The 23,628-nt window shown below is 50.4% G+C and overlaps 1 protein-coding gene, 10 non-coding genes and 1 pseudogene across 11 annotated transcripts; 1 reads left to right on the top strand and 11 right to left on the bottom strand.

Moving 5' to 3' along the window:
- Positions 1-195: 195 nt before the first annotated feature.
- Positions 196-311, bottom strand: LOC120934088. The gene has a single exon (XR_005748243.1). It is a non-coding gene; the product is annotated as a U5 spliceosomal RNA (small nuclear RNA).
- Positions 312-930: 619 nt separating this feature from the next.
- Positions 931-1,048, bottom strand: LOC120934058. The gene has a single exon (XR_005748215.1). It is a non-coding gene; the product is annotated as a U5 spliceosomal RNA (small nuclear RNA).
- A 419-nt stretch (positions 1,049-1,467) lies between these two features.
- On the bottom strand, positions 1,468-1,583 carry LOC120934070. Its single transcript, XR_005748226.1, has one exon. It is a non-coding gene; the product is annotated as a U5 spliceosomal RNA (small nuclear RNA).
- A 620-nt stretch (positions 1,584-2,203) lies between these two features.
- Positions 2,204-2,319, bottom strand: LOC120934115. The gene has a single exon (XR_005748269.1). It is a non-coding gene; the product is annotated as a U5 spliceosomal RNA (small nuclear RNA).
- Positions 2,320-2,737: 418 nt separating this feature from the next.
- LOC120934071 lies at positions 2,738-2,853 on the bottom strand. Its single transcript, XR_005748227.1, has one exon. It is a non-coding gene; the product is annotated as a U5 spliceosomal RNA (small nuclear RNA).
- A 620-nt stretch (positions 2,854-3,473) lies between these two features.
- LOC120934089 lies at positions 3,474-3,589 on the bottom strand. The gene has a single exon (XR_005748244.1). It is a non-coding gene; the product is annotated as a U5 spliceosomal RNA (small nuclear RNA).
- Positions 3,590-4,208: 619 nt separating this feature from the next.
- On the bottom strand, positions 4,209-4,326 carry LOC120934059. The gene has a single exon (XR_005748216.1). It is a non-coding gene; the product is annotated as a U5 spliceosomal RNA (small nuclear RNA).
- A 419-nt stretch (positions 4,327-4,745) lies between these two features.
- Positions 4,746-4,861, bottom strand: LOC120934072. Its single transcript, XR_005748228.1, has one exon. It is a non-coding gene; the product is annotated as a U5 spliceosomal RNA (small nuclear RNA).
- Positions 4,862-5,481: 620 nt separating this feature from the next.
- Positions 5,482-5,597, bottom strand: LOC120934116. The gene has a single exon (XR_005748270.1). It is a non-coding gene; the product is annotated as a U5 spliceosomal RNA (small nuclear RNA).
- Positions 5,598-6,016: 419 nt separating this feature from the next.
- LOC120934048 lies at positions 6,017-6,132 on the bottom strand. Its single transcript, XR_005748205.1, has one exon. It is a non-coding gene; the product is annotated as a U5 spliceosomal RNA (small nuclear RNA).
- Positions 6,133-7,444: 1,312 nt separating this feature from the next.
- Positions 7,445-7,539, top strand: LOC120934002 (annotated as a pseudogene).
- Positions 7,540-16,361: 8,822 nt separating this feature from the next.
- LOC120931489 lies at positions 16,362-22,990 on the bottom strand. Its single transcript, XM_040342994.1, has 2 exons — positions 21,844-22,990; positions 16,362-18,224 (listed from the first exon to the last, which is right to left on the bottom strand). The coding sequence occupies exons 1-2, from the start codon at positions 22,706-22,708 to the stop codon at positions 17,629-17,631; spliced, it is 1,461 nt and encodes a 486-aa protein (XP_040198928.1). The 5' UTR covers positions 22,709-22,990; the 3' UTR covers positions 16,362-17,628.
- Positions 22,991-23,628: the final 638 nt, after the last annotated feature.

The raw sequence follows: 23,628 nt of genomic DNA on the forward strand, positions 1-23,628 counted from the left end.
TTGGGGGCTAATATATGCATAGGTGGATCAAGACTATCAAATAGTTTTCAAGGCCGCGTTTACCACCACCAACAACAAAGCTGTCTGCTTTCCTTTCCAAATCAAAGGATCTCAAGCTATTTTTCACCAAGGAGGCCCAAAGCCATCTGCTTGCCTTTCCAAATCAAAGGATCTCAAGCTATTTTTCACCAAGGAGGCCCGGCATTAGCCAGGCATGAAAAAATTCACCAAAACTCATAGTTTTTCCCCTCCACAGAAATCTTTAATAAAATGCCAAAAAATTTAGTGATTCTAAAGAGGAACCAGAGTATAACCCAGCAAAACACAGATCCTGTCCAACTTATGGTGACTCCAAGACAGCCTAATTTGCATGTCTGTGCAGCTGCATGGGGGCGGGAATCATCAGGGACGCGTAACAATCAGCTTCATCAGAACAATATAAGACGCACGGTCCGGCAGAACACAGATGCTGTTCAACTCATGGTGACTCCAAGACACCCTAATTTGCATGTCTGTGCAGCTGCATGGGGGCGGGAATCAGCAGGCACACATAACAATCAGCTTCATCAGAACAATATAAGACGCATGGCCCGGCAGAACATAGATGCTGTTCAACTCATGGTGACTCCAAAACAACCTAATTTGCATGTCTGTGCAGCTGCATGGGGGCGGGAATCAGCAGGCATGCGTAATAATTGGCTTCATCAGAACAATATAAGACGCACGGCCATGGAATTGGAGGCTAATATATGCATAGGTGGATCAAGACTATCAAATAGTTTTCAAGGCCGCGTTTACCACCACCAACAACAAAGCTGTCTGCTTTCCTTTCCAAATCAAAGGATCTCAAACTATTTTTCACCAAGGAGGCCCAAAGCCATCTGCTTGCCTTTCCAAATCAAAGGATCTCAAGCTATTTTTCACCAAGGAGGCCCGGCATTAACCAGGCATCAAAAAAATTCACCAAAACTCATGGTTGTTCCCCTCCACAGAAATCTTTAATAAAATGCCTAAAAAATTTAGTGATTCTAAAGAGGAACCAGAGTATAACCCAGCAAAACACAGATCCTGTCCAACTTATGGTGACTCCAAGACAGCCTAATTTGCATGTCTGTGCAGCTGCATGGGGGCGGGAATCATCAAGGACGCGTAACAATCAGCTTCATCAGAACAATATAAGACGCACGGTCCGGCAGAACACAGTTGCTGTTCAACTCATGGTGACTCCAAGACACCCTAATTTGCATGTCTGTGCAGCTGCATGGGGGCGGGAATCAGCAGGCATGCATAAAAATCGGCTTCATCAGAACAATATAAGACGCACGGCCATGGAATTGGGGGCTAATATATGCATAGGTGGATCAAGACTATCATATAGTTTTCAAGGTCGCGTTTACCACCACCAACAACAAAGCCATCTGCTTGCCTTTCCAAATCAAAGGATCTCAAGCTATTTTTCACCAAGGAGGCCCGGCATTAGCCAGGCATCAAAAAATTCACCAAAACTCATGGTTGTTCCCCTCCACAGAAAACTTTAATAAAATGCAAAAAAATTTAGTGATTCTAAAGAGGAACCAGAGTATAACCCAGCAAAACACAGATCCTGTCCAACTTATGGTGACTCCAAGACAGCCTAATTTGCATGTCTGTGCAGCTGCATGGGGGCGGGAATCATCAGGGACGCGTAACAATCAGCTTCATCAGAACAATATCAGACGCACGGTCCGGCAGAAGCACAGATGCTGTTCAACTCATGGTGACTCCAAGACACCCTAATTTGCATGTCTGTGCAGCTGCATGGGGGCGGGAATCAGCAGGCACACGTAACAATCAGCTTCATCAGGACAATATAAGATGCATGGCCCGGCAGAACATAGATGCTGTTCAACTTATGGTGACTCCAAGACAGCCTAATTTGCATGTCTGTGCAGCTGCATGGGGGCGGGAATCAGCAGGCATGCGTAATAATTGGCTTCATCAGAACAATATAAGACGCACGGCCATGGAATTGGAGGCTAATATATGCATAGGTGGATCAAGACTATCAAATAGTTTTCAAGGCCGGGTTTACCACCACCAACAACAAAGCTGTCTGCTTTCCTTTCCAAATCAAAGGATCTCAAGCTATTTTTCACCAAGGAGGCCCAAAGCCATCTGCTTGCCTTTCCAAATCAAAGGATCTCAAGCTATTTTTCACCAAGGAGGCCCGGCATTAGCCAGGCATCAAAAAATTCACCAAAACTCATGGTTGTTCGCCTCCACAGAAAACTTTAATAAAATGCAAAAAAATTTAGTGATTCTAAAGAGGAACCAGAGTATAACCCAGCAAAACACAGATCCTGTCCAACTTATGGTGACTCCAAGACAGCCTAATTTGCATGTCTGTGCAGCTGCATGGGGGCGGGAATCATCAGGGACGCGTAACAATCAGCTTCATCAGAACAATATATGACGCACGGTCCGGCAGAACACAGTTGCTGTTCAACTCATGGTGACTCCAAGACACCCTAATTTGCATGTCTGTGCAGCTGCATGGGGGCGGGAATCAGCAGGCATGCATAAAAATCGGCTTCATCAGAACAATATAAGACGCACGGCCATGGAATTGGGGCCAATATATGCATAGGTGGATCAAGACTATCAAATAGTTTTCAAGGCCGCGTTTACCACCACCAACAACAAAGCCATCTGCTTGCCTTTCCAAATCAAAGGATCTCAAGCTATTTTTCACCAAGGAGGCCCGGCATTAGCCAGGCATCAAAAAATTCACCAAAACTCATGGTTGTTCCCCTCCACAGAAAACTTTAATAAAATGCAAAAAAATTTAGTGATTCTAAAGAGGAACCAGAGTATAACCCAGCAAAACACAGATCCTGTCCAACTTATGGTGACTCCAAGACAGCCTAATTTGCATGTCTGTGCAGCTGCATGGGGGCGGGAATCATCAGGGACGTGTAACAATCAGCTTCATCAGAACAATATCAGACGCACGGTCCGGCAGAAGCACAGATGCTGTTCAACTCATGGTGACTCCAAGACACCCTAATTTGCATGTCTGTGCAGCTGCATGGGGGCAGGAATCAGCAGGCACACGTAACAATCAGCTTCATCAGAACAATATAAGACGCATGGCCCGGCAGAACATAGATGCTGTTCAACTCATGGTGACTCCAAAACACCCTAATTTGCATGTCTGTGCAGCTGCATGGGGGCGGGAATCAGCAGGCATGCATAAAAATCGGCTTCATCAGAACAATATAAGACGCACGGCCATGGAATTGGGGGCTAATATATGCATAGGTGGATCAAGACTATCAAATAGTTTTCAAGGCCGCGTTTACCACCACCAACAACAAAGCTGTCTGCTTTCCTTTCCAAATCAAAGGATCTCAAGCTATTTTTCACCAAGGAGGCCCAAAGCCATCTGCTTGCCTTTCCAAATCAAAGGATCTCAAGCTATTTTTCACCAAGGAGGCCCGGCATTAGCCAGGCATGAAAAAATTCACCAAAACTCATAGTTTTTCCCCTCCACAGAAATCTTTAATAAAATGCCAAAAAATTTAGTGATTCTAAAGAGGAACCAGAGTATAACCCAGCAAAACACAGATCCTGTCCAACTTATGGTGACTCCAAGACAGCCTAATTTGCATGTCTGTGCAGCTGCATGGGGGCGGGAATCATCAGGGACGCGTAACAATCAGCTTCATCAGAACAATATAAGACGCACGGTCCGGCAGAACACAGATGCTGTTCAACTCATGGTGACTCCAAGACACCCTAATTTGCATGTCTGTGCAGCTGCATGGGGGCGGGAATCAGCAGGCACACATAACAATCAGCTTCATCAGAACAATATAAGACGCATGGCCCGGCAGAACATAGATGCTGTTCAACTCATGGTGACTCCAAAACAACCTAATTTGCATGTCTGTGCAGCTGCATGGGGGCGGGAATCAGCAGGCATGCGTAATAATTGGCTTCATCAGAACAATATAAGACGCACGGCCATGGAATTGGAGGCTAATATATGCATAGGTGGATCAAGACTATCAAATAGTTTTCAAGGCCGCGTTTACCACCACCAACAACAAAGCTGTCTGCTTTCCTTTCCAAATCAAAGGATCTCAAACTATTTTTCACCAAGGAGGCCCAAAGCCATCTGCTTGCCTTTCCAAATCAAAGGATCTCAAGCTATTTTTCACCAAGGAGGCCCGGCATTAACCAGGCATCAAAAAAATTCACCAAAACTCATGGTTGTTCCCCTCCACAGAAATCTTTAATAAAATGCCTAAAAAATTTAGTGATTCTAAAGAGGAACCAGAGTATAACCCAGCAAAACACAGATCCTGTCCAACTTATGGTGACTCCAAGACAGCCTAATTTGCATGTCTGTGCAGCTGCATGGGGGCGGGAATCATCAAGGACGCGTAACAATCAGCTTCATCAGAACAATATAAGACGCACGGTCCGGCAGAACACAGTTGCTGTTCAACTCATGGTGACTCCAAGACACCCTAATTTGCATGTCTGTGCAGCTGCATGGGGGCGGGAATCAGCAGGCATGCATAAAAATCGGCTTCATCAGAACAATATAAGACGCACGGCCATGGAATTGGGGGCTAATATATGCATAGGTGGATCAAGACTATCATATAGTTTTCAAGGTCGCGTTTACCACCACCAACAACAAAGCCATCTGCTTGCCTTTCCAAATCAAAGGATCTCAAGCTATTTTTCACCAAGGAGGCCCGGCATTAGCCAGGCATCAAAAAATTCACCAAAACTCATGGTTGTTCCCCTCCACAGAAAACTTTAATAAAATGCAAAAAAATTTAGTGATTCTAAAGAGGAACCAGAGTATAACCCAGCAAAACACAGATCCTGTCCAACTTATGGTGACTCCAAGACAGCCTAATTTGCATGTCTGTGCAGCTGCATGGGGGCGGGAATCATCAGGGACGCGTAACAATCAGCTTCATCAGAACAATATCAGACGCACGGTCCGGCAGAAGCACAGATGCTGTTCAACTCATGGTGACTCCAAGACACCCTAATTTGCATGTCTGTGCAGCTGCATGGGGGCGGGAATCAGCAGGCACACGTAACAATCAGCTTCATCAGAACAATATAAGACGCATGGCCCGGCAGAACATAGATGCTGTTCAACTTATGGTGACTCCAAAACAACCTAATTTGCATGTCTGTGCAGCTGCATGGGGGCGGGAATCAGCAGGCATGCGTAATAATTGGCTTCATCAGAACAATATAAGACGCACGGCCATGGAATTGGAGGCTAATATATGCATAGGTGGATCAAGACTATCAAATAGTTTTCAAGGCCGGGTTTACCACCACCAACAACAAAGCTGTCTGCTTTCCTTTCCAAATCAAAGGATCTCAAGCTATTTTTCACCAAGGAGGCCCAAAGCCATCTGCTTGCCTTTCCAAATCAAAGGATCTCAAGCTATTTTTCACCAAGGAGGCCCGGCATTAGCCAGGCATCAAAAAATTCACCAAAACTCATGGTTGTTCGCCTCCACAGAAAACTTTAATAAAATGCAAAAAAATTTAGTGATTCTAAAGAGGAACCAGAGTATAACCCAGCAAAACACAGATCCTGTCCAACTTATGGTGACTCCAAGACAGCCTAATTTGCATGTCTGTGCAGCTGCATGGGGGCGGGAATCATCAGGGACGCGTAACAATCAGCTTCATCAGAACAATATAAGACGCACGGTCCGGCAGAACACAGTTGCTGTTCAACTCATGGTGACTCCAAGACACCCTAATTTGCATGTCTGTGCAGCTGCATGGGGGCGGAAATCAGCAGGCATGCATAAAAATCGGCTTCATCAGAACAATATAAGACGCACGGCCATGGAATTGGGGGCTAATATATGCATAGGTGGATCAAGACTATCATATAGTTTTCAAGGTCGTGTTTACCACCACTAACAACAAAGCCATCTGCTTGCCTTTCCAAATCAAAGGATCTCAAGCTATTTTTCACCAAGGAGGCCAGGCATTAGCCAGGCATCAAAAAATTGACCCAAACTCATGGTTGTTCCCCTCCACAGAAATCTTTAACAAAATGCAAAAAATTTTAGTGATTCTAAAGAGGAACCAGAGTATAACCCAGCAAAACACAGATCCTGTCCAACTTATGGTGACTCCAAGACAGCCTAATTTGCATGTCTGTGCAGCTGCATGGGGGCGGGAATCATCAGGGACGCGTAACAATCAGCTTCATCAGAACAATATAAGACGCACGGTCCGGCAGAACACAGATGCTGTTCAACTCATGGTGACTCCAAGACACCCTAATTTGCATGTCTGTGCAGCTGCATGGGGGCGGGAATCCGCAGGCATGCATAAAAATCGGCTTCATCAGAACAATATAAGACGCACGGCCATGGAATTGGGGGCTAATACATGCATAGGTGGATCAAGACTATCAAATAGTTTTCAAGGCCGCGTTTACCACCACCAACAACAAAGCCATCTGCTTGCCTTTCCAAATCAAAGGATATCAAGCTCATGGTGACTCCAAAACACCCTAATTTCCATGTCTGTGCAGCTGCATGGGGGCGGGAATCAGAAAGCATACGTAATAATCGTAACAAGTGAAATATTTGCGCTGTAAAGTGTTATACAAATTAATGTGTGTGTGCATATAACCACATACATATACAAGTACAAAAAATGGGTGGGGAAAGTCCAAAAAAGGGGGAGTGACACTAATATACCATTAAACAATATTGTTGAATAGTCATTAATCGAGGGCACAGTGCTGAAGAGGTCCAGGTACAACGAAATCCAACCATGTAGGGGTGCAGTTCATCAATACTTTATCCAATCAATAACGTTGTGAAGTGAAAAATGTTGAAAAACACAACAACAATAAAAAAAAAAAATATATAAAAATAGAAATAAAAATAAGTATAAAAATAAAAATAAAAATAAGAATAAGGGTCAAAGTATTTCAGAAGAAGGAGGCCTTGTATCCAAAAAGGGTGAAAGATAGAGAGTGAGCCGTAACCAAGATCTCATATATGCACCTCTAGTGATCCCAGCAGCTCACCTCTAATCTGGCAAGCTGGATTAAATCAGCCTGATCCTGATGGGTGTGGTCCATTGTTGAATATCACATACGGGTCTCCATAAAGTGTATTACATGAAAAAGTAAAAGGAGTAGAAACCAAATGGTGTGATAACGTCACAGAGAGGGATAGCAATGTCTTCTGATTTAAACCAGTAGAGATGCACTCACATGTGGGTGAAAAAAATGGGGCTCTTATCCACGAACGCCGAGCTCGTCAGTCCCTCCTTCCTCTCCCTTACTGATTCTCCAGGGTTAGGGGTCCCGTGTCCCCAATAGTTCACGAGTCGGCTCTTGTTATGTATGAGGATCTCGGTGGTGTATGTGGGGTAAGAGAGAAGGACAATCGCTTCTCGGCCTTTTGGCTAAGATCAAGTGTAGTATCGACTATAGCCTTTAGGGGTGTCTAGGCTTCACAGCTAGGACGTTGAGAACCACTTGTATCTATCCAAGCCAATTGGTCCTTGTGGGGTACCCTCTGCTCGGCCTTGTAGGATCGTTGATTAAATTCAGCTTCACCTACTTGCTGCTATTGGGCAGAGGCTTAGCCCCCACTTGGAACGAGTCTGCGATCTACCCTTCTCCCCCCCCACACTCCGCATTACTACCTTCGGGCAGTAGATGCAAGAGCCTTTCTCAAGGCTACGAAAAGAGTGAAGACGTCGAGGAACCAGAAGGAAGCCGCCTAAGAACACCTGAAGCGACATCCTAAATCCTCGACGATGGGGAAGAGCGAGAAGAAGAAAGACCAGAAGAAGAAGACAGAAGAAACGATGATGAAGAAGAACCCTGCACCAGCCACTTCCTCCGAAGTCCCAGAGAATGTCACTGCCTCAACCTCCACTCCTACCCCGGCCGGCACCAGCCAACCGAGAACAGTGAAGCCGAACCCTCCTGCAGACGGGCTGCCAATCCTGGAGCCCTGGATGAAGCAGACGGTCGTGCTGCAGCTGAAGGAGGTGGACGGAAGAGTCCCTGACATGACCCCGGAGATCTTCGGAAAGAAGATGATCCTGGAGCAAGGTTTCAGCAAAGCAGAAACGCTTTCAGTACAGTCCTTCCCAAGAGGGATTTTCTTCATCACCTTCGTGTCGTTCAAAACATGCAGAAGGTACTGGGACATGGTGAAGACCAGTGGCCCTGAATCCCCTTTCCGGAAGTTCAGCGCGAACTGCCCCATTACACGGGACGAAAAGTGGGTGAAGGTGTCCATGAGGAACCCCCATACCCAAGGCAAAGACATAGCCACATACCTCCAGAGGTTCTGCACAGTGGTGAAAGACCCAGTCCAAATCCTCGATGCCAACGGCTTCTGGATAGGTAAGTGGTCTGTCCTTTGCAAGCTGAGGAAAGACCCGTCGGGGGAAATGCAGCACCTGCAGCCGTGCTTCTCCCTGGGATATTCTGCAGGCTCACTTTTTTACCCCGGGATGCCCATCAACTGTAACAGGTGTGGCCATCCGGGGCACCTAGGTAAGGATTGCAGAGAGCTTTCTTGCAGGTTCTGTAGGGTCTCAGGCCATGAGACCAAGGACTGTCCGAGGTCCAAAACCTGCAACCTCTGTGGTTTGGCAGAGCATGTCTTCATGCAATGCCCCCAGAGGACCCGGACCTACGCTGGAGCCCTGATCCAGGGTAAGCCAGCCCCTAGCTCCGGTAGCAAGCCAACAGCAAAGAAGCCGAGTGAGCCTCGAAAGGCCACAGGTAAGTCTGTCACTACCCCAGTCCCTGCCCCTGCCACTGCCCCAGCCCCAGTCCCTGCCACTGCCCCAGCCCCTGTCACTGCCCCAGCCCCTGCCCCTGTCCCCACCCCCTCTGTGTCAGAGGAGACCCCTCCTGCCCCACTGCCCACCCCGGACCTGTCCTCCTTGGAGGACTTCCCCTCCCTCCCCCCTTCCACCCCTGCCGGTGGTCAAACAGGAGGCCGGAAACGGAAGACTGTGAGCCCATCGGCAGAGGAAACCGCCACCTCCATCAAACGGCCCAATGGGGTCCAGCACGAAAGCGATGGACCAGGGCAGTTAATGGAGGACCTGGGGTCTGAAGAAGAGGAAGACGAGGAGATTATGGCCGACACTGTGCCTAACTCCACCGTCCACACCCGCCAGATGATCGATGATGTCCTAGTGGAACTGGGCCTAACCCAGACCCCAGAACAGGTAGCTGAGCAAATGGAGGAGTCACCCCCCCCTGCGGGGAGGTAAGTTTGGCCCCTTGCTGACTAGACCTCATACCCTTTTTCATTATGGCAGAGATCTCAATCTTTTCCATTAATGTGAGGAGTATCAAGGATACCTCTAGAAGGCAAGCGGTGCTGACTTTTCTTTCAACTCAGCAGAGTGATGTCTACATGCTTCAGGAATGCGCTCTTCCTCCCTTGAGAAGGTACACACATCTGACCTCTCAGTGGACCCTTGGTCCCTCCTACTGGTCCGGGGGTGGCGATTGTAAATCCGCAGGGGTTGCCATTCTTATCAGGGGCGGGCGCTTCACGGTTGACTCCATCCACGAGCTAGTCTGTGGCCGTCTTTTGGTCATAGACGGCTCGTGGGCGGGAGAGCCAATTAGGCTCATCAACGTGTACGCCCCCCCAGATAAGAGTGCGCGGCTGGAACTTTTCCAGACCCTGAGGACACAACTCGTCACCACCAGAGCAGTAGTGATCGGCGGTGATTTCAACTGTCCGATAGAGGAGGATGGGCGCAGCTCCAGCATATACGCAAAACTTGATGCTACTTCTAGGCTGCTCAGGGAGATGATCTCGGAGGCTTCCCTGCAGGACGCCGTGGGATCCATAGGGAAAGGTACCGTGAATTATTCATGGTGCCGTCCCGATGGATCGGTGCGTTCCAGGATTGACTTCGTGCTCACTTCAAGAGCAGTCAAGCATCGTGAGTTCTCCATGATCCCCTGCTGTTTCTCTGACCACAGGGCTATTCACTTTCGGGGTGAACTTGGCGAGGGCTTTGCCCGCGGACCAGGTTCCTGGAAACTGAATAGCACCCTGCTGGAAAATGAGGAATTGATGGGGGAACTCCGGGAGGCCTATGCCTCCTGGACGGAGGAAAAGAGATTCTTCGGAAAGGTAAGTGATTGGTGGGAGTTTGTGAAAGTTAAGCTGCGCAGCTTCTTTCAGGCAAGGGGACGTCAGCAAGTGTGTGCAAGGAAGAAGGAACTCAGGAGACTGCAACGTCAGTTGCAGTCCCTGCAGGACCTTCACCACTGCGGCTGGGACGTTAGGCAGGACCTGGAGGACACCGCGAAGACCCTGAAAGGGTACTTTGAGGAAGAATCTAGGCACATTGTCTTCCGTGCCAAGGTGGAGAATCTTGAGAAAGGTGAGAAGTGTAACTCTTTCTTTTTCAGGAAACTCCATTCAGGACACACTCCCTTGTCTGAACTGCGTGACGAGACTGGAACGCTCCAGAAGGGAAAGGAGGCTGTAATGCAAGTGGTCGCAGACTACTACACCAACCTCTACTCCCCGAAGGAAACGAACACGGAGGCAGCCGACAGGTTCCTGTCAGGTATCACTAACCAAATTGATCCTGCAGGTTCATCGGCCGTCAACGCCCCTCTGGTGTTGGAGGAGCTGCACTCTGCCGCTAAATCCTTTAGGCGGGGCAGGACCCCGGGTTCCGATGGTCTCCCAGTTGAGCTCTATGTAGCCCTGTGGGACCTCGTGGGCCCGGACCTGCTCGAGCTGTACGAGGAGATGGTGGTGGAGGGTAGAATGCCTCCATCACTGAGAGAGGGGATGATCACGATTCTGTATAAACGTAAAGGGGAGAGATCGGACCTGAAAAATTGGCGTCCGATCTCTCTTTTGAACGTGGACTACAAAATCCTCGCCAAGGTTTTGGCCAACAGGCTAAAATCTGTCATCGGACAGATCATCCACCCGGATCAAACTTGTGGCATTCCTGGTCGCAGGATTGCGGACAGCCTTGCGCTTGTCCGGGACACGGTCCAGTACATTCATGGCCACCGTGTGCACGCGGCCCTGGTCAGTCTTGACCAGGAGAAGGCCTTTGACCGTGTCTCCCATGAGTTTATGTGCAGAACCCTGCGCAGGTTTGGTCTTGGGGAACTGTTTTGTTCGTTTGTGAATGTGATGTATAAGGACATTTGTAGTTTGGTGTTGGTAAATGGCTGGAAAACTGACCCCTTTTCAATTTTCTCCGGGGTCAGACAAGGCTGCCCTCTCTCACCTCTGCTTTTTGTTTGCTGTATAGAGCTATTCGCCCGAAGCATCAGACAGAACCCAGAGATCAGAGGGATCACCGCACCAGGACCAGAAAGACGGGAGGTCAAGTGCTCGCTCTACATGGATGACGTGACGGTGTTCTGTGCCGACCGACGCTCCATCGACACACTCGTCCGGACGTGTGAGGACTTCGGCCAAGCTTCAGGGGCAAAGGTCAACTGCGGGAAGTCGGAAGTCATGCTCTTCGGAAAGTGGTTCCTGCCTTCTTCTGCGCCCATCCCGTTCAAAATCAAAGCGGACTTCATCAAAATTCTCGGAGTCTGGTTTGGAGCGGAAGGTGCAGCCCTGAAGTCCTGGGAGGAAAGACTGGCGAAAATGAGACAGAAGTTTGGACTTTGGAGCCTCAGAGAACTCACCATCGAAGGGAAAACACTGGTACTCCGCAGCGAGATTCTCCCTGTGTTGCAGTACCTCGCCCAGGCTTGGCCCCCCCGGGTTAACACTTGCAAAGCCATCACCAGGGCGGTGTTTCACTTCATCTGGAGCTCCAAAATGGACAGAGTGAAGCGGGCGGTTATGTTCAAGGAACCCCTCAAAGGCGGTAAGGGAGTGCCCGACATCGCAACACTACTGAGGGTGTTCTTTGCTTGTAACTGTATCCGCAGGACATTGGTTGACAGAACAGTGGACTCTGGCGGTAACTCCATGTCCCGTTTTTTCCTCCTACCTCTTTGGAGGTCTCTCGGATGGGACAAATGGGACAGCTCCGTCCCCTACAACTGGGACACTCCATGGTATTACTTGGACACTTTCAAGTTCATCAAGGAGCTGGGGCTGCATGGAGTTAAACCCGACTTGTGGAAGCCAAAAACTATCCACAAGTTGATTAGAGCATCGGACATCATTGAGACTATTCCAGGCCTCCCTTCAGCCACTTGCAAAGTGGTCTGGATGAATGTTTCTTCAAAGAGACTCACCAACAGGCACAAAGATCTGGCATGGATGGCAATCCAAGGGGGTTTGCCACTGAGGACATTCATGCATGCCAGAAACCTGTGCAGATACAGGCACTGCCCTTTTTGTATCATCCAGGAGGAAACTGCTTTTCATGTTTTCTGGGAGTGCCCCTTTGCACAGAGCCTGTTGAGGGCCTTGGAACCTGAACTTAAAGACTTTGTACCACAGACTGCTATTACACACTTTGGTGTGTTAAACGGACTCTTCTGTGGGACTCACTCACAGGAGGACATTGACAGTGCCTGGCGGGTGCTGTGCTGCTTCAAGGACGCCGTATGGTGTGCAAGAAAACGCCTCATCCACCAGAGGGAGAGGATGTCCATCGCGGATTGTCGCAGACTGACGTTCAGTCTACTAAGAGACTATCACCTGATGGACTTTACGGAGGAAGAGGACGTCTAAAGATCTCCCCTTCCCCCCCCTCTCTCCCAAATGTGTGTATCCATTGGTAGTTCAATAAAGCTTCGGGCCTGTGAACTCTTTCCTCCCCCCCCCACCCCACCTCCCCCCCCCCCATCACATCCGTTGCCCAGTTGAACGCTATTTTCTTTTGACAGTTTAATGACTTAAAAAAATTTGACATGATTTTTGGAAGTACTGATTTCAGGGTAATGCGGCGTCATGCATGTTGCATCATACCGCAGAATGAGTGAATGAAAGTAATTTATCTGTACGCTTGGAACTGAATGTACCCTGTTGAAGTATTTGTTTTTTTGTATATTTTCTTTGAAAAATAAAGTATACATTTTCAATCAAAAGAGAGAAGGACAAGCCTGATCGTGTGATATCATCAACAATAAACAAAAACCCCCCAAGAATGCCCAGGTAGTAATGCACTCACATGAACAATATAACATAAAAGACCTTCCTCCACGAGTGCGGACTCGCAATAAATCTGTGCCTCCAACACTTCCCCTCTATCTGTGGCTCAGTCCGGACACTCAGATGTGGCAGTCATACATGGGGGGAAGTGGAATGGACAACCACAGCGTAGCCCAGTCAGATGTGAAAAGTTTATTATAAAAGCACTTAAAAACTCACATTTAAAATCGAAATTGCTGCATCAATCCGACGAGTGGCGAACTCGTATATCCAGTGGTCGGATGCTGGAGTGTGTCAAGCCCTCCAATCCCGACGCGTATCGTCAACATGTGACACACATTAATTTGTATAAGGCCCTTTTCACACTACAAAATAAATCCGTTTTAATAATCCGTTTTAAAATCCGTCAGATAATGTTAAAAAACGGAAGTTATACGTCCTTTATAAAATATCATTAAAGTCTATGGGATTTTTTTATGTTCCGTAAAGATCCGTAATAGTCCGTTATAACATACGGACGTTAGTTATAACGGAATATGTGACGGGTCTTGCACTATTTTTTGTAAATTATTTGTCCGTTGCAAGTAACGGATATATTAACTTCCGTTATATTTTAACATTGAAGTCTATGGCACATGGACGTTAGTAAATGTCTCCGTAAATGTCCGTTATGTTAACGGACGTTAATTTCACTGAGCATGGATATTCAGGGGAACCCCGCTGTCAATTTAAAACAAAAATGACGTGCGGTTCCCCCTAAATATCCATAACCAGACCCTTCAGGTCTGGTATGGATATTCAGGGGAACCCCGCCGTCAATTTAAAACAAAAATGACGTGCGGTTCCCGGTAAATATCCATAACCAGACCCTTCAGGTCTGGTATGGATATTCAGGGGAACCCCGCCGTCAATTTAAAACAAAAATGACGTGCGGTTCCCCCTAAATATCCATAACCAGACCCATTATCCGAGCACGTTGACCTGGCCGGCCGCAGAAAAGAGGGGGGGACAGAGTGCGGCCCCCCCTCTCTCCTGAACCGCACCAGGCCACATGCCCTCAACATGGGGAGGATGTCCCCATGTTGATGGGGACAAGGGTCTCATCCCCACAACCCTTGCCCGGTGGTTGTGGGGGTATGCGGGCGGGAGGTTTATCAGAATCTGGAAGACCCCTTTAACAAAGGGGACCCCCAGATCCTGACCCCCCCCCCTGTGTGAAATGGTAATGGGGTACACTGTACCTCTACCATTTCACGAAGGAAGTAAAAAGTATTGTAAAAAAACACACTGACACAAAAGAATAAAGTCCTTTATTTAAAAAAAAAAAAAAAAAAACTCCAGCGCTGAAAAATCCACTCGTTCCCGGCTTCCAGCGTTGTCCTGATCCTGCGACGGGTGCGGGTGATCTCCCGCGATGAGAAGATCCAGCGTCGGGTGATCTCCGCTCCGGCGATGTGAAGATCCATCCATCCGGCGCAGCAGCATCCCGGACCTCCTCTCACCGCTGGGCACAGCCCAGCGAATGAGCGGCTGAAGCGGTGACATTTCTTATATAGAGGAGGCAGAGCCACCCGTCACGTGACCCTGCCCCCTCTGACGTACCTCTGCTACATCACTGGGGAAGACCAAGCAGAGGAAAGGTCTTTCCTCTTCATGGTCTTCCCCAGTGACGTAGCAGAGGTACGTCAGAGGGGGCAGGGTCACGTGACGGGTGGCTCTGCCTCCTCTATATAAGAAATGTCACCGCTTCAGCCGCTCATTCGCTGGGCTGTGCCCAGCGGTGAGAGGAGGTCCGGGATGCTGCTGCGCCGGATGGATGGATCTTCACATCGCCGGAGCGGAGATCACCCGACGCTGGATCTTCTCATCGCGGGAGATCACCCGCACCCGTCACAGGATCAGGACAACGCTGGAAGCCGGGAACGAGTGGATTTTTCAGCGCTGGAGTTTTTTTTTTTTTTAATAAAGGACTTTATTCTTTTGTGTCAGTGTGTTTTTTTACAATACTTTTTACTTCCTTCGTGAAATGGTAGAGGTACAGTGTACCCCATTACCATTTCACACAGGGGGGGGGTCAGGATCTGGGGGTCCCCTTTGTTAAAGGGGTCTTCCAGATTCTGATAAACCTCCCGCCCGCATACCCCCACAACCACCGGGCAAGGGTTGTGGGGATGAGACCCTTGTCCCCATCAACATGGGGACATCCTCCCCATGTTGAGGGCATGTGGCCTGGTGCGGTTCAGGAGAGAGGGGGGGCCGCACTCTGTCCCCCCCTCTTTTCTGCGGCCGGCCAGGTCAACGTGCTCGGATAATGGGTCTGGTTATGGATATTTAGGGGGAACCGCACGTCATTTTTGTTTTAAATTGACAGCGGGGTTCCCCTGAATATCCATACCAGACCTGAAGGGTCTGGTTATGGATATTTACCGGGAACCGCACGTCACTTTTGTTTTAAATTGACGGCGGGGTTCCCCTGAATATCCATACCAGACCTGAAGGGTCTGGTTATGGATATTTACCGGGAACCGCACGTCATTTTTGTTTTAAATTGACGGCGGGGTTCCCCTGAATATCCATGCGACTTCTGGAGCTGGACTTCAAGAAAGGGTGAAATGTTTTTTATTAACGGACGTTAGAAAGGAATGATATAACGGATGTATACGGATATATACGGATAAACATTATCCGTTTTCAATAAAGGAAGAATGGTAAAATATTTATCCGTATGTATCCGTTATTAAATCCGTTAATAAACGTCCGTTAATAGGTGTAATACGGATATTATAAAACGGACATACAATCCATAGTGTGAAAGAAGCCTAACACTTTACAGCGCAAATATTTCACTTGTTACAATTATCACTTTTTGTCTATCGAGGTAGACCTCTCTTTTATTTGCAGCAGTATCCCCACTTTTCACTTGTCCCCTCACTCTAGACAGCGCAGGAGTTCACTTCACCTATACGTAATAATCGGCTTCATCAGAACAATATAAGACGCACGGCCCGGCAGAGCACAGAAGCTGTTCAACTCATGGTGACTCCAAGACACGCCATTTGCATGTCTGAGCAGCTGCATGGGGGCGGGAATCAGCAGGCACGCGTAACAATCGACTTCATCAGAACAATATAAGACGCACGGCCCAGCAGAACACAGAAGTTGTTCAACTCATGGTGACTCCAAGACACCCTAATTTTCATGTCTGTGCAGCTTGACTAGGGCAGCCGGATAACTTACCGCACCAACCAATACAAGCATATACCCCTTAACATTAAACCTTTCCCAATAATCACACTGACACCTGCTGGATTTAAAATGGCCTGGTAGGCCTTTATTAACAAATACAAAAACTGTATATATATATATATATACACCATCATATACATATATATATCACCCAACTTTAAATATTTAACCTATTCCTCAATTGTTAAACCTTTTAACCATACCTTGGTTGTCAGTCCCCCTGACAACCCCTGATCACTCTTTTGGGCCTGTGGTACCCTCTTAGCTAACGACATGTCCCCAGTCGCGACTACCGACTCGAAGACCTAGCTGACCACAGACCCACCCACTTCTCCCCTGGTGGTCCAGACTGACACCAGACCACCAAGGCAGACACCATCCCTGTAACTATGCCCCCCCACCGTTTTTACCTAACCACCGTCTATTTCTACCAAACGGCAGGGGAACCCACCGCCATCCTGTACTGTCAAAACCACCTAACTCCTATAATTAGGGCGGGAGGGTGGGACTTCTCTCCTTGCTTCTTCCCCCGGACTGATGCTGCCCCTCCTCCAGCATCACCTAGCTCACTGAACTCTCCTCCCCCTCTCCTCACCTCCTCCAATAGTTAATTTCTAGGATCCTATTAACCACCCCCTCTAACTTTAACCCTTTCTACACCTAAGTTCCCTACACCCTGTCATGCTGTCCTCCGCCTCCATTGCATTGCAGCTACGAACTTGTCTTGACTAGGGCAGCCGGATAACTTACCGCACCAACCAATACAAGCATATACCCCTTAACATTAAACCTTTCCCAATAATCACACTGACACCTGCTGGATTTAAAATGGCCTGGTAGGCCTTTATTAACAAATACAAAAACTGTATATATATATATATATACACCATCATATACATATATATATCACCCAACTTTAAATATTTAACCTATTCCTCAATTGTTAAACCTTTTAACCATACCTTGGTTGTCAGTCCCCCTGACAACCCCTGATCACTCTTTTGGGCCTGTGGTACCCTCTTAGCTAACGACATGTCCCCAGTCGCGACTACCGACTCGAAGACCTAGCTGACCACAGACCCACCCACTTCTCCCCTGGTGGTCCAGACTGACACCAGACCACCAAGGCAGACACCATCCCTGTAACTATGCCCCCCCACCGTTTTTACCTAACCACCGTCTATTTCTACCAAACGGCAGGGGAACCCACCGCCACCGCGGCACCAGTGGGACCACCTCACACTTGGGCCCGCCGCCACACCAGGAAAGCCCTCCTAACGCCCTCCTCCAATCCCAGAGCCCAAAGATCGATCCCGATCGGGTTGAGATGAACCCCGTCCCCCCTCAGGTACCTCCAAGTCTCAACTTCTAAATCTGAATGGCGAACCGCTATCCCACCTTGCTGCACCACAAACCTGCCCACCTCTCTGTTCACCTTTATCCGGGCCTTATCCAAACGCTCCAATGACCTGGCCTCCCTCCAGGCCATGCGAGCCACAATATCTGACCAAACAATGATCAGGTCAGGGAAAGAGGCCCGCAGTCGGCGTATATCCCATTGTATGTCTTTGATCACCTGGCGCATCGGCCGGACGCTCAAATCATTCCCCCCCGCATGTATCACCAAAATGTCCGGGGCCCTGTCTAAGCTAGCCCCCCTGTGAACTTCGGGTAACACCTTCTGCCACATGAGACCCCTAATCCCTATCCATCGTACCCTTCCTTCCTCCCTGGGCACCCCCAGCTGTCTCCCCCCAGGCTTGACATCCGCCCTTCTTGCCCCCCAAAACACAAATGAATGTCCTAGGATCCAAATCAGACAACCTTGGGGATCTGTAAGACATAAAAGAGAAAAACGATACCCAGCAAGACCAAAAACAACCCCCCGAAAACATTAACATCAGCATTGTCAACCACCGATACCTCATTGTTTACAACAAATGAGGCCGTACATACAGTTTATATCTATTAGACTCCCATCTGCCAATCCGCTTTACAGAATCTGCAGGCAGGCCTCCCCTTGCCGCTTCCGTTGCTGCCCCTATTCGAAACGAATGCGCCGAATATTCTCCCGGGACTAGACCCCCCTCCTTCAGACATTTCCGGAACACCGCCGTAAACTGGAACCGAGACAAACATTCCCCTTTTTGATGGATGAACAGAGCCTCCCCCCCTTTTGGGCGAACGCCCAAAAACCGCCTTACCACCTCAACCGGGCATGTTAGTGGACAATTCCCCCGGAACAACTCTATTTTTACGCCCCTACCTAGTTGATCCGTCTTCGAACGGCTAAGCCAAATCACCACCGATTCCTCCAGGCACCTAACGTCCTGCATTCGTAGTCCTCCCCCCACCACCTTGGAGGGGGAAACTAATTCCCCCACCCTGAATGCCCCAAAAAAGGCCAGAACGAAAACAGCCCGAAAAAGTATCTGCTCATAAAGCGATGCGCAAACCTTTTCCAAATTCCCCAATACCGTACCCAGGACCGCGAACGACACCGGACGCCTGGAATCCCGTGTAGTACTGCCCTTCCTGTATCCCTTTAACACCCTGCGCACCACAAAGGATTTTGTAAAATCCCTGAGGCCCGCCATCTGAAATAAAAAAGCCAATGCCGCCATCTTTTTGCTAATGGCGCCACCCGAGGTTCCCCTCTCGTAATTGCAGCACACAAAGTATAAGACCAACGACTGCAGGTCTTCTGGATCTTCCGACCCTCCTACCTCCTCCCTCAGTGCGGACCATTCCTGCCACACCTTAGAGTAAGCTCGCCACGTTCCCTCGCTGATCGACTGCCGAATCAATCCTGCGGCGACTCCAGTGCAATGTCCCACAACTTCTGAGGACAGGGTTCCCCCTGCCCCTCTGCCCCTGGCGCCAGGATCCGGAATTCCGCCCACTGGAAACGAGATAAAGCATCCGCCAATCTGTTATCCACCCCAGGAATGTGCACCGCATATATCAAGGCATTCACTTTGAGACACTTAAGTACCAAGTACCGCAGTAACCTAATCACCGGGGGCGAGGATGCCGATATGCTGTTGATCGCCCACACCACCCCCATGTTGTCGCAATTGAAGCGCACCTTTTTATTCCTGAAGAACTCCCCCCACAATTCCATCGCCACCACGATGGGGAACAACTCCAGCAGCACCAGGTTCCGGAGGAACCCTGCTGCCCTCCAAGACTCCGGCCAGGGCTCCGCGCTCCACCGTCCGTTGAAATAGGCCCCATAGCCCACTGACCCCGCCGCATCGGTAAATAGAGCCAGGTCAGCGTTGCTGACCGGCCCCGTCTGCCACATCGAACGACCATTGAAAGAGTCCAGGAACGTTCCCCAAACCCTCAGATCGTCTCTCAGTTCATTGGTCAGGCGCACAAAATGGTTTGGCACCCGGACCCCTGCCGTGGCCCCTGAAAGCCTTCGGCTGAAAATGCGTCCCATGGGAATAATCCGACACGCGAAATTTAACTTCCCCAACAAGGATTGGAGCTCCTTCAATCGAATCTTCCGCTTCACCCGGGCCTCACTGACCTCCCCCCTCAAAGCCCACACCTTATCCTCTGGTAGCCTACATTCCATCGCCACCGAGTCAATGGTGATCCCCAAGAACACCAGCTCAGACGCAGGGCCCTCCGTTTTGTCGGGGGCCAAGGGGATCCCAAAACGTTCCGCCAAATACTGTACCGTACCCAACAGAACCCCGCAACAGCGGGAGTCCGGGGGTCCTATGCACAGGAAGTCATCCAAATAGTGGATGACGGAATTCACCCCCGCCACTTCCCTGACCGCCCATTCAAAGAACGAGCTAAACGTCTCAAACAAAGCGCACGATATGGAACAACCCATCGGCAGGCAACGATCAACAAAATACTCCCCCTGCCAGTGGCACCCCAGCAAACGCAAACTAGTGGGGTGCACCGGTAACAGCCTGAAGGCGGATTCCACATCCGTCTTTGCCATCAAAGCCCCTTTCCCGTACTTTCTAACCCAAGACACCGCCGCATCAAATGATGTATAGGTAACCGCACAACTCTGCGGATCAATACCATCGTTGACCGACCCCCCTTTTGGGTGCGACAGATGATGTATCATCCGAAATTGACCCACTTCCTTCTTCGGAACTACGCCCAACGGGGACACCACCAAACCCCCCACAGGTGGTTCCCGAAACGGGCCGGCCATCCGGCCGAGCGCCACCTCCTTGGCCAGCTTAGCCGACACCACCCCCGGATGTCGCAGAGCTGACCGCAAATTGTCCGCCACCGGAGGGACCTCCGCCAACGAACTCGGAATCACGAAACCCTCCCCGAACCCCTGCTCTAGCAAACGCGCCGCCGCCCTGTCCGGATACTTACTTAGAAAAGGCAGCATCCTTTCCAGTCTCACCGGCGTCATTCCCTTTTCCAGCGCCATCTCCGGCCCGCTTCCCCTGTTTGAAACACCTATTGAACGCGTGCGACCCACCACACCCTGAGCACTCGTGCTTGAAGCGGCATGATCCTCCAAAACGACAGGTTCCGTCGTTGAACTGCCAGCACACCCCTTTCTTTTTGAGGGCCGGCGATCCCGCGGAGGAAGCGCCGCCGGCCCCCCCAGGAAAGGACTGGCCCGCCGCCCTGGTCGAGGTCATCAACCTCATCCACAGGCTAATGTCCTTATGGTCCCAGCGGATGGAGGGACGCACCGCCCTGCGCTGACGAAACTGTTCGTCATACCTCAACCACGCCAGACCCCCGTACACCCTATGCGCTTCGTGAATGGCATCAAGGTAACAGAATAGGGCCGTGCATTTCTCGGGGGCCTTTTCCCCGATCACGCTAGCCATAATCGCAAACGCCTGTAGCCAATTCGTAAACGTCCGCGGAATGAGCCTATACCGACGTTTTTCTTCCTCATCCTTTTTGCTCTCGTCCGGCTTCACCCGGTCGAGGTGAAATTTTTCCAACGGGAGCAGGGAAAATATTTCCACAAACTCGTCCTTCTGAATTTTCTCCCTCACCTCTGGCTTAAGATGGGCACCCAACGGCCCTTCAAAGCAAATGTAAATTTCCCCCCTAGCCGCGTCATCCAGCCGCACCTTGTCCCCGTCCTTGTCCTTGTCTTTGTCCTTGCGTTCCGCCGCCGTTCCCACGCCGTCCTTGTCCGTCTGTGTCCCTGCCACGCCTGTCCCTGGATTCGCCGGCACCGGGGGAGGGACAACTACCGCTGTCAGCGCCTGAACGGCGGGGGCAGGAACCGGGAGGGGGGGTACTGGCACCGGGGGGACCCAAGGACCCAGCGGGCTCGCAACCTGGGGAGCACCCCCATCTAGCCTACGTAACAATTCCCGTAAGGCATCCCACACACCCCCCTCCCCTGAGGGACTAAGCACCGCCACCCCCCCACTAATGTCCTGCGCACTAACCCCACCCCTACCCCCCGCAACCACATTAGATGTAGTCTTACCGGTTCGGCGCGGCCGTGAAGGTCCTCCAGCCGACAGGTTCCCATAACGTCCATCCTCCGCGGGGTCCTCCGGCAGCTCCCCCTCTTCACTGCTGCTGGAACCGGTCGCCGCCTGCCCGTGTGGTCGTTGACGAACCTCCTCACTCCTTCCCCGACCTCTGGACACAGCTGGCGTTGTGACAGGTATGGGAGCCACCACCCCCCGAGGGCTCTCGTCTCCATCGCTGCTGAACTCTTCAATCAGATCATCCCTCAGCACTGCGGCTGCAGCCTGAGCACCACTGCCCCTCCGGTCAACCCTCCCAGACTCCGAACGGTGCCTGGAGGCGGGACCTCCCGACTGACGTGACTGGCCTGGTGTCGCTCCATCTGCATCCCTGAACGCATCCCCACCGCGTGCGAGGCCGCCGCCTGTGGACCGAGCTAGGCCGGCGCCTGTCTGAGGGTCCTTCCCACGCCGGGCCGCCCCCCCGACCGGAACATCGCCACCGGGGACAGCCATGTGAATCTGGGCCTGCACCAACACAGGGGAGGTAGGCCTGGGCACCCGAGAGGCTCCCCCGCGCTGCGCGCTTCCCGCCCCCCCGCCCCCCGCCCGTGCAGTGGCAGACTGAGATTGCTTGGCGGGGGGGCCCGACGGGGGCCTACTGGGACTCCGCACCCGACGCTGTGACCTGGGGGTATTATCTGGGCTAAAGCGCTCCGGCGGTATCGACCGCCTCGCGCGCGTTGAAGCAGGCCTAGACCCGACCGGGGCCTGCTGCACCCCCCGCAGAGTGGCGGTGATCTGGCTTTGCAGCCAGTCCGCGCCGTGGACCTCCGCAACAGCTTGAAGCTGCGCTAACAACCCGGCTACCTCTGACATTTTTCTTCCCTTCCTCGCCTTTTCCACAGATGACCCAGAGCGCTGACCCGATACACAGACAGGCTGCAGGACTTCTCTCCTTGCTTCTTCCCCCGGACTGATGCTGCCCCTCCTCCAGCATCACCTAGCTCACTGAACTCTCCTCCCCCTCTCCTCACCTCCTCCAATAGTTAATTTCTAGGATCCTATTAACCACCCCCTCTAACTTTAACCCTTTCTACACCTAAGTTCCCTACACCCTGTCATGCTGTCCTCCGCCTCCATTGCATTGCAGCTACGAACTTGTCTGCATGGGGGCGGGAATCAGAAGGCATACGTAATAATCGTCTTCATCAGTACAATATAAGAAGCACGGCCCTGCAGAACACAGATGCTGTTCAACATGTGGTGACTCCAAAACACCCTAATTTGCATGTCTGTGCAGCTGCATGGGGGCAGGATTTAGCAGGCATGCGTAATAATCGGCTTTATCAGAACAATATAAGACGCACGGTCCGGCATAACACAGAAGCTGTTCAACTCATGGTGACTCCAAGACACCCTATTTGCATGTCTGAGCAGCTGCATGGGGGCGGGAATCAGAAGGCATACGTAATAATCGTCTTCATCAGTACAATATAAGAAGCACGGCCCGGCAGAACACAGATGCTGTTCAACATGTGGTGACTCCAAAACACCCTAATTTGCATGTCTGTGTAGCTGCATGGGGGCAGGATTTAGCAGGCATGCGTAATAATCGGCTTTATCAGAACAATATAAGACGCACGGTCCGGCAGAACACAGAAGCTGTTCAACTCATGGTGACTCCAAGACACCCTATTTGCATGTCTGAGCAGCTGCATGGGGGCGGGAATCAGCAGGCACGCGTAACAATCGACTTCATCGTAACAACATAAGCCGCACGGCCCAGCAGAACACAG

This window comes from Rana temporaria, chromosome 3, assembly GCF_905171775.1.
Source record: "Rana temporaria chromosome 3, aRanTem1.1, whole genome shotgun sequence".
Lineage (NCBI taxonomy): Eukaryota > Metazoa > Chordata > Amphibia > Anura > Ranidae > Rana > Rana temporaria.